The 17,010-nt window shown below is 46.9% G+C and overlaps 1 protein-coding gene across 1 annotated transcript in view; it reads right to left on the bottom strand.

The window, feature by feature from the left end:
• Nucleotides 1-162: 162 nt before the first annotated feature.
• LOC117353538 (betaine--homocysteine S-methyltransferase 1) overlaps nucleotides 163-17,010 on the bottom strand; it is an 84,745-nt gene continuing 67,897 nt past the window's right edge. Inside the window, exons 7-8 of the mRNA XM_033929568.1 lie at nucleotides 11,190-11,418; nucleotides 163-467 (exon numbers count right to left, since the gene is read on the bottom strand). Of these exons, the coding sequence (XP_033785459.1) occupies nucleotides 293-467; nucleotides 11,190-11,418 (404 nt within the window). The 3' untranslated portion in view covers nucleotides 163-292. The remainder of the gene's footprint in view (nucleotides 468-11,189; nucleotides 11,419-17,010) is intronic.

Raw genomic sequence — 17,010 nt, 5'->3', positions numbered from 1 at the left:
TTCATAGTTTTGGATTGTATTCCTGTATGACATCTTCCTTCTGCATCACTAAAGTATCTGCACAAGTCTGAAGGCAATTCAGCCTCACAGCTTTGTCAATATCTAAGCTTGTAGTGTTTTAGGACCGAATGCATGCTTTCACTAAAGACAATTTCTCAAAGGCTCTTTGAAAATGCCATTTTATTTTATGAATCAAACAAAACAAAACTTGGATTGAATCCAATGTGATTCGCTTTGAACTGGAAAAGTTTAGTCCTACATGCTTGTGAGGTAACTCAAGTTGTATTCAGAATCAGAACTTCTGCTTCTCAAACAGCTCATGCAGTTGTTGTTCAGATGTTGATTCTTTCTGCTGCATCAGCTCAGTAGCTCCTTTGGTCACTCCCCATGCATCTGGCTTGGACATAGAAGGGCAGTATGGTCTTCCTGAAGCGGGCAATAATTTTTCCCAATATTCTTTTCTTGCCCTGGACAAATAAGGGATGGCATGAAATGTATAAGCAGCATATTGAACCGATATAGAATTAAGCACACAGTCAGCTTCTGTTTTATTCACCTGTTCCTGCCTGCATCTGAATTAAGGTACATTTTGCTTTCCTTGATGAATCTACAGGGTTTCCTCTTTCTAGGCAAATCTGGCAGTATTGGAACCTTAGTAAGGTTTTTACCAAGTTTCAGTAAGCCCATATAGGGAGATGAACTTTTTTTTTTTACCATAATTTCATTTTGAGTGTAATTGTTAAGTAAAGTTGCAGAAAAAGCTTTGAACACAATGCTACTAATTGAAATAACCTAATAGTTAGCACAGTGACCTGAGAAACAGGGGAACTAGATTAGATTCCCACTGCAACTTCTTGTGACTAGGCAAGTCACTTAACCCTCCATTGCTCCAGGTACAAAATAAGTTCCCATCTATAATGTGCAAACTGCTTGGACTGCAACAACAGAAAGGTGGTATATCATATCCCATTCACTTTCCAACTTAAGTATCTAGTCTTAAGCTAGGGAAAGATGCCTCAAGTTATGTGGTCTTATCTTACCAAATCCTCACTAAGTGAAGCTTGAGGCAGGTTGCAATCAACAGTAATTATTACACAAAAATACAGTGTAAGTGTTGACTGCTAAGGATCAAAAGGATATGTTAGAAAAATCGCACTTAATCTGCCCATATTTATTGGGATGCATTAATCTCTTATAAATTTACCTAAAGTGTTACAGCAGGTACAACTTGACTAACAAAATTGTAAGTTGGTTTTTTTATTTTGTTTTTTTTTTTTAAACCAGCATAACAATTTTGTTAGCAGCATAACAAAAAGTAAAAAATGACCAAATATACAGTAAGCATAAATACAGTCAATAGGGTAAACCTTAACATGGCAAATTGGATCCTAGTTTCAACAGCATAGATCCAAGTTTTCAGCTCTATCCTTATTTCTCCCAGCAACTGAACAGTAAATTGCACTTATTCCATGCTTTGAATTCTGGTAAACCACTTTGGTTGTACCACAGATAAGGAATTTGATGTCATCTATCCCATTACTAGTTGGCTCCACTGGGAGAGAGGGTATTTTTCCCCCCCAGTGCTATTAGAGATTGATTCTAGGCTACCTAATTCATATTGGGCCTAATTCTATAAATGGTGCCTAGGCAAGTTCCATGTGGAACTCAAAATTAACGAGTTTAGTGTGGTAAAAGCTAATTTAAAAAATTAAATATCAATTAAGAGTTCTGCTGGATCTAAGATGGCTGAAGGTTCGTTTGGGCTGAGTTGAATGCTGTGGGAGCTTGTTTGAACAAGTGCTGTGAACTCCTTTGGGGAGCTTTTTCTTTACTTCATTATACCGAAGAGAAGAGGTCGTAGCGCGCTGGAGCCTCGCGGCGCTCTGATGCCTCTTCCTTCGGCAGTATCGAACAGCTTCTGCGTCGTATCCAGGTTGTCCTGGCCGCGGCAGCGTCGGTACTCCTATTGGAGGTGCCTCAGAGGGGCAAGACTGAGGCAACTTCCCTGGGACTGGAAACATCATTGAGCCCCGACGCAATGGCACCTCCCTCACCTCCTCGGACTGCTAGCTCCCCGCGAGTGGAGAAGCTGCCAGTGGACGGCTTGCACCCCCTCTCGGAGGCCAGGAAGAACACAGAGGGGAGCAGAGAGATGTATCTCCAGGAGAGCCCGGGGATCTAACAACTTTGGTGGGAAACCGAGTCCAGGAGAGGGACAACTGGGAATTGCTTTCAGCTGGTGAGAATATCCAAGTTGCTAAAGCTACCTGTATTATTGAAAAGCCCAGGGAGGTAACTCTAGATTCCATCTGGGACCTCGTGACTAATCTGGCTACATCTATAAAACCTCAGTTGGCTTTGCTAGAAAGTAAATTGCAAAATCAAGAAACTGATGTTAAAGAATTTGAAGGCTGAAATGGAGGATTCAAAGAACTCTATAGTGAATATTCAACAAGAATTAAGTTTCAAAACAACTTAGTGAAACACTAGTAAAAGATTATTTAAATCTACATTAAACTGGAATCCTTGGAAAACCTTTCGTGTAATGACAACTTGTGATCGATTAATTTCCCTAGGATAGCAGTTGTGCCCCCTAGGGGCATGTTAAAACGTTATGGCAGATTTTGGAAATCACTGAATATACGATTCCACCATTTACCCATGTTTATTATTTGCCATCAAAACTTAAGGAACAGCAATTGCAACTGCAAGATGATAATCAACCGCTCAATGTATCAGCAATGTTGGCTTTCTGACCAAGAGGCCGCTGAGGCGGCCACATTACTTATTACAGTAGCCCTTGCAACAGACAAAAACTGGTTGCTTCGGCTTTTCTTTAAAAACAAACAAAAAGATTATCTTGGTCATAAAATATTGATGTTTCCAGATCTGGCACGGGATACACAGAAGAGAAGACATGAATTTCTTATGTTAAAGCCAGGAATTATCTTTTGGAGGGACCTTTTTTCTTCGTTATCCATGTAAATGCGTAATACATTATCATATGAAAAAAATGTTTTCTTTGAACCTCTTCAGCTGACAGCCTTCTTGACTGGAACTCGAATGGATAAAGGGGAAGTTTGAGTGTAATTTCAATATTAAGGCACATCCTCTCTCAGTCAAGCGATCTTATCTCCTTTATGATGTTTTGTAATACTTTGTTTATACTCGCAATTTAATCTTGGATCAAATTTGAGGACTTGAGTTGAAGTTAAGCTAAGTCTTTTTTTCTTATATAAATTTGTATTTGAAACAGTGCATCAGATGTTCCAGCTGCGCTAATTATGTTTTAGTTTGTTTTTCTTCAACTTTCTGTACAAGTGGATACTTGAATTATTAATTTGAAATCTATAAATAAAAATAAAAATTTTTTTTTTAAAAAAAGAGTTCTGTGTGGAGCTTGGAGCGCACGGTGCCTAAGTCGAAATTTCTAAATGAAAAGTAGGCAGAAAACCCCTGGTCTAATATACTGGCACTTGAGTTAGGGTGCTGGTAGACACGATTCTGTAAATGACAATCATGACAACTATGTCAAGTGTTACCTAGGAATTAAGCACCATTTATAGTTAGGCCCATCATGCTATGATCTTAAGTACTCTATTTTTCACACTATAAGACACCTGACCATAAGACGCACCTAGGTTTCAAGGAGGAAAACAAGAAAAAAAAAATTCTGAACAAATACGTTTAATAAAATATACCAGGTTCTGCACCCAACCCCACACTCCTTGCCAGGCTCTGTGCCCCGTCCCCTCTCTGGTGGTCTAGTGGTAGGCTGAGACAGGAGGGATCTAATTCACTGCCCCATGCATACTGGTTCTTGATTCTGCACATGCACGCACCTTTTTTTAATACTGGTGGTCCAGCAGTGTATCGGCAGGAGCGAGCTGCCTCACCATTATCTCATGGCCAGCAGCGCACAAGGCAGGAGTGAGCTTTTACATGCTCAAGCCTGGCCCTACGCCACTCCCTGAACGGCAGCTGTCAGTTCTTGCGAGTCCCACAAGAACTGACTGCATCCATTCAGGGAGCGGCATGGGGCCATGCTGGAGCATGAAAAGCTTGCTCCTGCCTTGTACACCGCTGGCCATGAGATGTCAGCCGTCCAGCGAGGGAGGGGCAGGAGCATGGAAAGCTCACTCCTGCCAATACACTGCTGAACCACCAGGATTGAAAAAAAGGTACCGGGGGGTTAAAAATTTGTTATATTTACTCCATAAGACGCACAGACATTCCCACCCACTTTGGGGGGGAGAGAAGTGCATCTTATGGAGCGAAAAACATGGTACATCTTAGGAGAGAGGAAGGACAGAGAACATATACCTTTCAAGAACTTAAAATGTCAATAACAATAAATAAATCTTTTTTAAAGGCAGGCAGTCTATAGAACTAGGGCACACGAAATTAATCTACAAAGCAGTAAATTTAAAGCAAACAAGAAATATTTTGGTGGGTGCCTGTACATCCTCCTGGTGGAGTGACAACAAAAAAATAGTCCAGCCCCCCCCCCCCTGATATTCAACATTTAACCAGTCAGAAACATTTGCAGACTCGTTAAATAGCAAAACTGGTTAAACATTTAAGCTAATTGCAAATATTCAGTGGTCAGTGCTAAGGAGAAATTAGGTTCTTACCTGCTAATGTACTTTCTTTTAGCTTCTCCAGACCAGTAGAGGTTAACTTTACGAAAGGGTATATATCTAATCATGACCAGCAGGTGGAGACTGAAAACAAAACTTTGGGACAGTATATACTATCCTCCCTTCTCTATTTCCCTCAGTCTGCCGAATAGCCAAGCAGAACCAAGAACTGGAAAACAGAAAGAAAACAATACTCCGAACAGGAGTAACAAATAACATACCCAAATGCTGTTGGAAAATGCAGAGGAGAAATACCCGAAGGAAAATGTCCCCACAGCTCGCCAGCTAAGCCAGCCGAGCCACAGCCGCTGTTCTTTAATTCTCCCCGGCCCTAGAAAAATACTAGAACCCGCAGCAAAAAACAAAAACTGCCCGCGAAACAGCCCCAACAACAACAACAACAGACAGGGTGGGGACCTCTACTGGTCTGGAGAAGCTAAAAGAAAGTAAATTAGCAGGTAAGAACCTAATTTCTCCTTCTTTAGCACTCTCCAGACCAGTAGAGGTTAACTTTACGAATGGGACGTACCAAAGCAGTCCCTCTCACGGGCGGGACCCCCGAAGGGCCGATACCAGAACACGCTCACCGAACACCGCGTCCCGACGCGCCTGAACATCTACCCGATAATGCCTAACAAATGAATGCAAGGAGGACCAAACCGCAGCCTTACAAATATCCACCGGAGGCACGAGCGACGACTCAGCCCAAGAAGCCGCCTGACCCCTAGTGGAATGAGCCTTGAGAAACTCCGGAACCGGCTTCTGACTCAGAAGATAAGCGGAAGCAATCGTCTCCTTGATCCAGCGCGCAATAGTAGCCTTAGAAGCGCCAGCCCCCCGACGAGGACCCGCCAGAAGCACAAAGAGATGATCGGAGCTCCGAAAATCCCGGGTCCGCTGCACATAAGCGCAGAGGACCCGACCGACATCCAACTTGCGCAGCTGCCGTTGCTCAGAAGAACCCTCCCGACTACCCAAGACCGGGAGGACCACCGATTGATTGACATGAAAAGGAGAAACTACCTTCGGCAGAAACGAAGGAACAGGCCGCAAAACAACCCGCTCCCTCAAAAATTCCAGGAAGGGAGCCCTACAAGAGAAAGCCTGTAGCTCAGAAACCCGTCTAGCGGAAGTAATGGCCACCAAAAAGACCGACTTCAGCGTAAGGTCCTTCAACGAACAGCCATCCAACGGCTCGAAAGGAGGGCGCACTAGAACTGAGAGAACCAGATTGAGATCCCAAGAGAGAATCGAGGGCCTTATGGGAGGCCTGATCAACTTGGCCGCCCGAAGAAAGTGAATCACACCAGGAATGGCCGACAAACGCTGACCTGTCACCAGCCCCCGAAAAGCCGACAGGGCCGCCAGTTGAACCCGGAGAGAAGACCAAGCCAGGCCTCTATCCAGGCCATCCTGCAAGAACTCTAGAATGTTAGGCAGAGAAGCGCGAAAAGAGACCACTCCCTGCGCCCGGCACCATTCCTCAAAAAGACGCCAAACCCGTACATAAGCCCGAGAGGTAGAAAGCCTCCGGGACCCCAAAAGTATAGAGATCACCTTATCGGAATATCCCTTCTTACTCAGGCGGCCCCTTTCAAGAGCCAAGCCGTAAGACAAAAGGGAGACGGGTCGAACATGGGAATGGGACCCTGCGTCAGAAGATCGCACCCGAGAGGCAGAGGAAGAGGATCCGCCACCAGATCCGCATACCACGGACGACGAGGCCAATCCGGAGCCACCAAAACCACCAGCCCCGGATGGCGAACAATGCGAAGCAGTACTCTGCCCACTAATGGCCAAGGAGGGAACACATACAACAGCCTCTCCGTTGGCCACGGTTGGACCAGAGCATCCAGACCCTCGGCCAGACCGTCCCTGCGACGACTGAAGAAGCGGGGTACTTTGGCGTTGCCACTTGTGGCCATCAGATCCATCAGGGGCTGCCCCCAAGCCCGCACTATCAACTGAAACGCCACGGCGCCAAGACACCACTCTCCCGGATCCAAGAAGTGACGACTGAGGAAGTCCGCCTGAACGTTTTCTACCCCGGCAATGTGAGAGGCCGAGAGGTCCAGAAGATGCGACTCCGCCCAAACCATGAGCTGAGCCGCTTCCTGCGCCACCTGAGTGCTCTTGGTGCCCCCCTGACGATTGACATAAGCCACTGCCGTGGCATTGTCCGACAGGACTCTGACCGACTTGCCCCACAAAAGGGAGTGGAAAGCCAACAGCGCCAGCCGGACCGCTCTGGTCTCCAACACGTTGATCGACCAGGAGGCCTCCTCCGCGGACCAGGTACCCTGAGCTGAGTGACCCAGACACTGAGCCCCCCAACCCAGGAGACTCGCATCCGTAAGGAGCACCGTCCACTGCGGAAGATCCAGACCCACCCCCTGAACTAGGTGAGGGGTCTGGAGCCACCAACGCAGACTGCAGCGCGCCAAGCCTCGCAGGGGAACCGGAACATCCATCCCGTGCCTCTGGGGAGACCACCTCCGGAGCAGAGCATACTGGAGAGGACGCATGTGGGCCCGCGCCCACCTCACCACGTCCAGGGATGCCGCCATCGAACCCAAGACCTGGAGGAAATCTCGCGCCCGAGGACACCGGGACGCCAAAAGCAGGCGAATCTGAGATTGCAATTTGCTCACCCGGGCCTCTGGGAGGAAGACCTTCCCCAAGGAGGTGTCGAACAGCACCCCGAGGTACTCCAGACGCTGAGCCGGAACCAACCGACTCTTGGAAAGGTTGACCACCCAGCCCAGCGACCGGAGAAACTCCACCACCCGAGCCGTAACCCGGGAGCTTTCCTGCAACGACTTGGCCCGAATTAACCAGTCGTCCAGGTAGGGGTGCACCAGGATGCCCTCCGACCTCAAGGCTGCCGCGACGACCACCATCACCTTGGTGAACGTCCGGGGAGCCGTGGCCAGCCCAAAGGGAAGCGCACAGAACTGATAGTGCCGACCCAAGATCGCAAAGCGCAGGAAACGCTGATGAGAGGCCCGAATGGGAACATGCAAGTAGGCCTCCGTCAGATCGAGAGAAGTGAGAAACTCCCCCGGCTGAACCACCAGAATGACCGACCGCAGAGCTTCCATACGGAAAGAGGGAATCTTGAGAGCCCTGTTGACCCCTTTCAAATCGAGGATGAGCCGAAAGGTCCCCTCCTTCTTGGGCACCACAAAGTAAATGGAGTACCTGCCTGTGCCCCACTCCGTAGGGGGCACTGGAACAACTGCCCTGAGATCTAGCAAGCGCTGAAGGGTCTGGCGAAAAGCCTGCGTCTTCCCAGGAGTCTGACATGGAGAAGCGAGGAAAAAATCCGGCAGAGAGCGGGCGAACTCCAGGGCATAACCGTCCCGCACCACCTCCAGGACCCACTGATCGGACGAGATTTCGGCCCATTTGGGGAAAAAATCGCGCAGCCGGGCCCCCACCGGAACCAAAGGGGGCGCCGGCAAGGCGTCATTGTGCAGGACGGGAAGCGGGGGAACCGGAGGAGGGATTCCCTGCCCCCCGACGGGCCCCCCGAAAGGGCTGCATGCGCTGGAAGAACCGACCCCGGGAAAACCCCGGAGACTGGAAAGAAGCAGCCCCACGCCCAGGGCGATACTTGCGAAATTCCCGCAAACGTCCCCGGGCCGCACCCCCCCGAGACGCCGGGCGGGCACGGTCCTCCGGCAGACGGGGAACTTTTGAGTCCGACAGAGTCTGAATCAACTTATCCAAGTCCTCTCCAAATAAAAACGACCCCCGAAAGGGAAATTTAGTCAGCTTAGCTTTGGACGCAGCATCCGCCGCCCAAGCGCGCAGCCACAACACACGCCTTGCGGCCACGCCAAAAGCCATAGACTTAGCCGAGATCCGCACCAAGTCATATAGAGCATCTGAGAGGAATGAGGCAGCCATCTCAATCTTCGCTACCTCCTGATCCACCAGAGACCAGTCATCAGACTCTCGATCCAAGACCCGCTCCGCCCACCGAAACACGGCGCGAGCGACCAGTCCCCCACAAATAGCCGCCTGGACCCCAAAGGCAGAGACCTGAAAATTTTGCTTAAGGATGTTCTCCAATTTGCGCTCCTCAGAGTCCCGCAAGGCAGAACCGCCCTCAACAGGCACGGTATGCCGCTTGGAAATTGCCGAGACCACCGCATCCACGACTGGCGAAGCTAATGTAGCCCGATCCCCTTCAGGAATGGGATACAGGCGAGCCATGCTGCGCGCCAGCCGAAACGGCATCTCCGGCGTTTTCCACTGCTCCAGAATAATATCCCGAATATCCTGATGCATAGGAAAAGAGCGGGAAACGGAACGGATCCCCCGTAACAGAGGGTCCCCCACACGCGGAGTCTCCGGCGGCGCGTCCTCAAAACGCAAAACCGAAGAAACCTGTTGAATAAGGTCAGGCAGCTCATCTCTCTGAAAAAGGCGCACCACGGACGCCTCGTCACTGGAGAACGGGAAACCCGACAACCCGCCGCCAGCTTCCGTCCCCTCCAGAGGGTCCTGGAATTCCTCCGAAGGGTCCAGGTCCTCCTCCAGACCGACACGTTCCTCCGGCCACAAATCCTCGTCCCACGACACCCGCGGACGCTTGGACAAGGGAGGCGGCGGAGGGGACGTCACGTCAGACGAGAGAGGCAAAGCCGCAGGGAGCGCGGAGGAAACCCCACCCCCCGAAACCCCCTGGGCGCAACCGGGACCCCCAGCCGCCTGAAAATAGGCTCTGCATAAAGAAAAGAAAAAATCAGGAGAAAAACCCCCCGAGAGTCCCAAGGGACTCCCTGCCACAGCAGGGGACCCAGCAGAACCTTGCCCCTGCATAGTCAAAACAGGGGGAAGGTCACCTGAGGTGGAAGACAAAATGGAGGGGCCAGACAGAGAAGATGGCGGTTTTCCCGCCAAAAAAGCTCCCTCCATAGCCTGAAGCGGCTGAGAAACCTGAATAGTCTCAGCCGCTAAAGCAGGCAAGCCGGCATCAGCTGTCAAAAAATCAGCTGAGAGGGAATCCTCCAAAACCCGACCGTCGGCGGCTCGGGGAATCCCTCCGTGGGCGGACGGAGAAGACCGGGCTTCCCCACCGTTCCCTGCCGACTCGCGAGGCACCATCGGCGGGGAGCTCTGTGCGCCTGCAGCCGCTGCCGACGGAGCTCCTCCACCGCACCGGCCTGAACACCGCTTGCACAGGCCGGCCGCGAGTGCCTCGCGTCTGGAGCACAATGAGCACTTTTTCCCTTTAGAAGTGCTCATTGCTCCATACGTGACCTAGCTGCAAAAAAGTGCCGGTTAGTTGAAAAAATACAGTAAAATACAGTTTTCTTAAAGGGATACAACCCTCCAGACCAGCACTACCTCAGGATTTTTTCTTTCTTTTTTTTTTTTTTTTACAGAACAGACTCCACAGGCTCTCGAAGCAATATGCCTTGCTTGATTTAGGGGGCAATGCTTACTGCTGAGGCTCCTCTAAAAAAATGTGGGGAGGTGGAGGAAGTGGGGGGAGGGACCCCGCTCGTGACCCGCCGGGTTTGACACCCCCGAGATCGGACGAACCCCCAAACAGAGTCCGCCCAAGCTCCGTCCGGCCAAAAACAGGGACAACAAACCCCCTAAACAAATTCCAACAGCCCTACCAAGGGAGATGGGTACAGATCACTCAACACCTGCTGGAGACTGAAAGAAGACTGAGGGAAATAGAGAAGGGAGGATAGTATATACTGTCCCAAAGTTTTGTTTTCAGTCTCCACCTGCTGGTCATGATTAGATATATACCCTTTCGTAAAGTTAACCTCTACTGGTCTGGAGAGTGCTAAAGAAATATCAGTTTTAACAGGTTAACTTTTTAGTGGCCAAACATAATTGGTCAATGTTGCCCATATTCAGTTCCCCGCACTGAATATCTATCTGGGTTTAATGTTGGTGCTAAACAAAAAGTGCTTTCTACTGCATATCAGGCCCACTTTTTGCCTTTTTGAATTTGGTCAAAGAAAAAAAGGACTCCTATATGGCAAGAGAATGGAATCAAAGCAAAGAACAAATGACTTACATGGGAGATGCATGTATGACTAGCTACTTTGATGAGAAGACTAGATGGATCAGGTTGGTCTTTATCTACCATCATTTACTACGTTACTATCAAGGGTGTAGCCAACAGTCCATTTTTTTGAGGGGGGATCTGATGCCTGAGCCACCCCCTCCCCCTTGTGCTGCTTCAGTAGTGAGGATGATTAGGCGTTGGCAGTTAAAAGCACAACAGTGACTTCCTTGCTCCTGAAGCAGCACAAGGGGGAGGGGGTGGTTTGTAAAAATAAGATTTCTTCAGCTAGAAAAGCTCCAGCATCTCTGCCAGCCATTGAATAGGTGCTGCAGTTTTGTATGGGGTCTGAGCCCACAGTGGGGGTGACAGGCCCCCACCTGGCTTCACCACTGGTTTCTGTTTTTTAGAACTTTGCCTCTTGATGCGTTTGTAAATCAGTAATTTGATCTTAAATGCCAAGGAAAGGCTCTTCAGTTACATGTAACTGTGTGGTGTGCAATGTACTATACCTTGCTCTAACCCACGGTTTAGTGTGCATGTCTAAACCGCTGCCCCATGTCCCATGCTTTTCAGAGGCTTTTGGCAAGAATCCTCTCTCTGGAGCCAGTTCTTCTGCTATTGCTCTGATATGATAAGGCTCAAATCCACAGCAGCCGCCGATGTAGCGGATTCCAAGTTTATAGGCTTCTCTTGCATACTTTTGCACATCCCATCTGGTGATAATCCTTGGTTCCAGAGCTACATAAATAAGTCACAAAAACCATTTAGACGGAAGCTTCAATTACAGTTGGGATTGGTCATATAAAGTAAACACAATTCCTACTGCTCATGAGAGGTCAAATGCTAAACCGATGCTGCTTGGATATGCAAGAAAAAAAATGTACAGGTTACATCGTTCATTGATATACAGCTATCTTACTTCTAAGTAAATAAAGTGATTTACAATTTTAAAAAAAAAATTAAATCTGGATAAAATATAAAAACCCTTCCCAAAGCCTCCCCCATAATCAAACCCCCCCCCTTCCCCACACACACCTTTAAGGGACTTTTTAAACCTAGGTAAGGAGGTTTACATTTTTAGGAAGCAAATTCCATAAAACTGGTCCCACATTAAAAAAGCCATCTTTCTTGTACATTCCAATTGTAAATTTGGAACTTCCAAAAAAACAAGGCTTGATTGGAACGCAAAGATCTAGATGGGCAATATGGTTTCAGCAATTTTTTTTTAAAAAAAGTTCCTGGTACTCCAGTATTTCAAAACTTTAACAATTAAAATCAACTTGAACTGAACCCAATAATATAATCGACAACCAATGTTTCATCTATCAAATGTGTGGTCACGTGATCTCGTTTATGCTTCCAGTTTTATTGCCACATTCTGTAAAGTTTGTAGTTTAACATTTTTTAGTTGTACCTGTCAATAATGAATTTGCATAATCAACATTTTGTCATAAATAGTGAAGGAACTAGAATTAAAAAGAAGCTCTCTCCATTGATCCCTTTATTGCTTTTAACATCCGCAAGACCCTAAAACCCTGTTTAGCAATATTGGTCACTTGTTCCTCAAACATGAACATTCAACAAATATCACCCTTAAATATTTAAAAAGTTGTCTGAACAATTGGAAGGATATTATCAAACGATTTAGTGGGTGGCATCTGCCCCTGATAAATCCAGCATGCAATTGTCTTCAACACTAAGGCACATACCATGTTTCTTCAACCATCCTTAAATGTTTGTCAAATGTAATTGTAGCAGAGCTTTAGCCAATGACATTCCTGAAGTATGAAGAATTAACAAGATATATACATACACACAGTGTTCTGGCCAGAAATTTTTTCCAGCCGAGTGGCATGAAAAAGTAGCCAGGTGGGGTGGGATGGGGAAATTTGGTGGTGGGGAAAATAGTGTACTATTTTTATTAGTTAATTAATTATTTTCCAATGCTCAATATGACTTCCTTTAAGGTTTGACACTTGTGCCAGAATATTTTTATTCAATTTAAGAAGTATCCAAGTCTATAAGTGAATAATTAGATATTCACCCTCTTTCAAATGGTATAGAGCAGTGGTTCCCAACCCTGTCCTGGAGGACCACCAGGCCAGTCGGGTTTTCAGGATAGCACTCATGAATATGCATGGGCCAGATTTGCATGCAGATCTCTTTCATGCATATTCATGAGGGCTATCCTGAAAACCCAACTGCCTGGTGGTCCTCCAGGACAGGGTTGGGAACCACTGGTATAGAGATTTAAAAAAGGGAAATACATTAAGTCATTAGGTTCAATCTAGCCATTTTTCTGCATGAATTTAAAACAACAACAAAAGTCATAAAAGAAACGGCTCTACACCTCTAATAATGTTTTGATCACTAGGTTCCTTCCTGAGGTCTCACTGAGGATATGAAATAGATGGAATCCCCACTTCCAGACCTCTTCCACATAATTTATGGAGAGGTGTTACTGAGCCTTGAAGGAGACCTGTGTGATTGCACTACAGCAAAATAAAAAAAATAGCAGATAAAGATCTTAGTGAGAGCTAGGGCAAAATCCTTTCCCTCCCATGGTCTTGACATATTTCCTCTCCTTGCCCTGGTCTTCCTGCCCCCCACCCCAAAAAAATATTGGGTGCAGCAGCAGCATTTCTCTCCCCCCACCCCCATCCCGGTCGGAAGATTCGCTACAGGCTAAGGCGGGAGATAGGTCAGCGACTGAGGGAAGCTTACAACTTGACTCTTGCTTGCTTCGGGCCTTCCTGGCTGCCAGGTCCTGCCTTCAGGGAAACGGAAAGTAGGCAGGACCCAGCAGCAAGAAAGGCCCAAAGCAAGCAAGAACAAGTTGTAAGCTTTCCTCCCTGCCCTATCTCCCACCTTAGCCTGTAGTGAATCTATTTCTCTTAGACACTTTCTCCCTCCTTTTCCAGTAGCCAGCAGCAATTACTGAAACACGCAGCTGCTAGCTTCCACCTCTCCTCTTTCGATTGGTTTCGCTTTGTACAAGAGAACTAACGTGCAGCCCATCTTGCGGGATAAGCAGCAGAACAAAAGCAAATACGATGTTGGGGTTCTTCCTGTTTCATGCATTCTGTCATAATGAGCCTGCAGCCCCTGCCTCCAACTGCAACCGAAAAACCAGCCAGTAGTAGGAAATTTCTTTTCAAAAAAAGTAAAGCTGAAAACCTGCTTGCTGGCGCTTAAAAAAAAAAAAAAAAAAAAAGGGTCAGGCCGAGCTGAATTTGCGACCGAGATGACAGCAGGGCGCTCACCTAAGTTAACCAGGCGGAGCACCCAGCTAAAAGGCACTAGGGAGAATACTGATAAATAAATGCATTAATAATCAAATGTATGTATCAGCCATAACAGAGAGCTGACAAATGTTAAACAATAGGTGAAAGGGATGAACCTTGATGTATTCCATAGGGAATTCTATGAATATCTGATTTATGAATCCCCCGAATTCTGTTAGGAAAAAAAACCAAAAAAAAAAAAAAAAAAACTTTCTAACTATGATAGCACTGTCCCACCAATTCTTACCTTTTGCAATATCAATATTTTTGGATCAACCATATCAAAAGCAGATTTGATGTCTAACACTAAAATTACCTCTCCTTTATCTACCGTACTCCATGTCTCAAACCACTTAATTCCAACCTTGTGGTTTCAGTATTATGGACTATTCCATAGGCCGATTGTCTTAGATGCAAAGTATTTCTGTCATGATACTTAAATCTTCTACCAAGTTTATTCAGTTTTTACCATCCCGCACCAAGGACAAATCTTCTGGGCGGCTTACAATCTAAAACTTTTCAGGGAAAGGGCAGGGGTTGTGTGAATGAGAAAATGACATGAAAAGTGAGGAAAGGAGTCTAACTAAAATTTTGAAAGGATAAGGGGTAAGGTCTGTCAGTAGAGTGTCCAAATTACAGGCAGCAATTAAGAGATTTTATATTGCTTTCTAAAATCACTGGTCCTCAAATATATAAGCATTGTATTGCTTATTTGTGTGCTGTTCATACATTCTCACATAAACCCAACTTCCCAGCAGATCCCCCTTCTAGAAAAGGGCTCCTCATTCACCTTCCTCATCTCCTTCTCATCCGTTAGTTACCATTTATTTCTAAATATTCTAGAGTAATAAAGCAGCCACAACATGGTTTAATCAATTTTCTACACTGTTTGACTATCAGCACTAACAGTACAATGCATAAAATGATAGGAATGTACACCAACACATAGAACCATATACACTTGAATTAACTATAAGTTAAAAAAAAAAAAAAACACATGGGCCTGATATTAAGAGTGATTTAAGTGGGATAGAGAGGCTTTGGCTTGCTTAAATTACTAATTGGTGGATAAAGTACAGTTACTTACCGTAACAGGTGTTATCCAGGGACAGCAGGCAGATATTCTTGACTGATGGGTGACGGCACCGACGGAGCCCCGGTACGGACACTTTTAGAGTGATTGCACTCTAAGAACTTGGAAAGTTCTAGAGGCCGTACCGCGCATGCGCGAGTGCCTTCCCGCCCGACACAGGCACGCGGTCCCCAGTTAGTAAAAGCCAGCTAAGAAGCCAACCCGGGGAGGAGGGTGGGACGCAAGAATATCTGCCTGCTGTCCCTGGATAACACCCGTTACGGTAAGTAACTGTGCTTTATCCCAGGACAAGCAGGCAGCATATTCTTGACTGATGGGTGACCTCCAAGCAAACAAAAAGAGGGATGATGGGAAGGTTGGCCATTAGGAAAACAAATTCTGCAAAACAGATTGGCCGAAGTGACCATCCCGTCTGGAGAATGCATCCAGACAATAATGTGATGTAAAAGTATGAACTGAGGACCAAGTGGCAGCCTTGCAGATTTCCTCAATAGGCGTAGAATGGAGGAAAGCTACAGATGCTGCCATAGCTCTAACCCTATGGGCCGTGACAGAACCTTCCAGTGTCAGTCCGGACTGAGCAGAGCAGAAAGAAATGCACGCTGCCAACCAATGCGACAGCGTACGCTTAGAAACAGGATGACCCAATTTATTAGGATCAAAGGACAAAAAGAGTTGCGGCGATGCTCTGTGGGGCTTAGTACGGTTCAAATAGTAAGCTAAAGCCCGCTTACAGTCCAAAGTATGAAGAGCCTGTTCTCCAGAATGAGAGTGAGGTTTTGGGAAGAAGACAGGCAGAACAATAGATTGGTTGAGATGGAATTCAGAAACAACCTTAGGGAGAAACTTTGGATGTGTACGTAGAACCACCTTATCATGATGAAAGACTGTGAAAGGTGAAACTAGTGCATGGAGCTCACTAACCCTCCTGGCAGAGGTGAGAGCAATAAGGAAAAGTACCTTCCAAGTGAGAAACTTGAAAGTGACAGTCGCCAAAGGTTCAAATGGAGGCTTCATCAAAGCGGAGAGAACCACATTAAGATCCCAGATCACAGGAGGTGCCTGAAGAGGTGGTTTCACATTGAAAAGACCTCACATGAATCTGGAGACCAGGGGATGAGCTGAAAGGAGTTTCCCATGGACTGGCTCATGAAAAGCAGCAATAGCACTGAGATGGACTCTGATGGAGGTAGATTTGAGGCCAGAGTCAGACAGAGAAAGCAGATAATCCAACAAGGTCTCCACTGGAAGGGCGTGGGATCATGATGATGAAGAAGACACCAAGAAGAAAACCTTGTCCACTTCTGATGGTAACACTGCAGAGTGGCGGGCTTCCTGGAAGCATCTAGAATAGAACGAACGGGCTGAGAAAGAAGAGAATTGTGTGAAAGAAGAGAATTGTGTGAAGTCAGCCCGAGAGATACCAAGCTGTCAGGTGTAGAGACTGGAGGTTGGGATGCAGAAGGGTCTCCTGTTGCTGCGTAAGCAGAGAAGGAAACAGTGGAAGTAGAAAAGGCTCTCTGGAACTGAGTTGAAGGAGAAGGGAGAACCAATGTTGTCTGGGCCACCGTGGAGCAATCAGAATCATGGTGGCTCGTTCCTTCTTGAGTTTGAACAAGGTCCGCAGCATGATCGGCAGAGGAGTAAAAGCATACAGGAATCGATTGGACCAATCAGGAAGAAATGCATCCGCTGCCAGACGGTGAGGAGTATAGAGTCTGGAGCAGAATTGGGGCAGTTGATGATTGTGAGGAGCTGCAAAGAGGTCCACCTGAGGAGTGCCCCATTGATCGAAGATGGATTTAAGGGTTGAAGGATCGAGAGTCCATTCGTGAGGCTGGAGAATTCTGCTGAGCTTGTCCGCTAATGAATTCTGCTCCCCTTGGATGTAGATTGCCTTCAGGAATAAGTTGCGAGTTGTGGCCCAAGTCCAGATTTTCTGGGCTTCCTGAC

Source organism: Geotrypetes seraphini, chromosome 1, assembly GCF_902459505.1.
Source record: "Geotrypetes seraphini chromosome 1, aGeoSer1.1, whole genome shotgun sequence".
NCBI classification, from domain to species: Eukaryota; Metazoa; Chordata; class Amphibia; order Gymnophiona; family Dermophiidae; genus Geotrypetes; species Geotrypetes seraphini.
The sequence above is the reverse complement of the archived record's forward strand: the minus strand, read 5'-3'. Positions and strand labels throughout refer to the sequence as shown.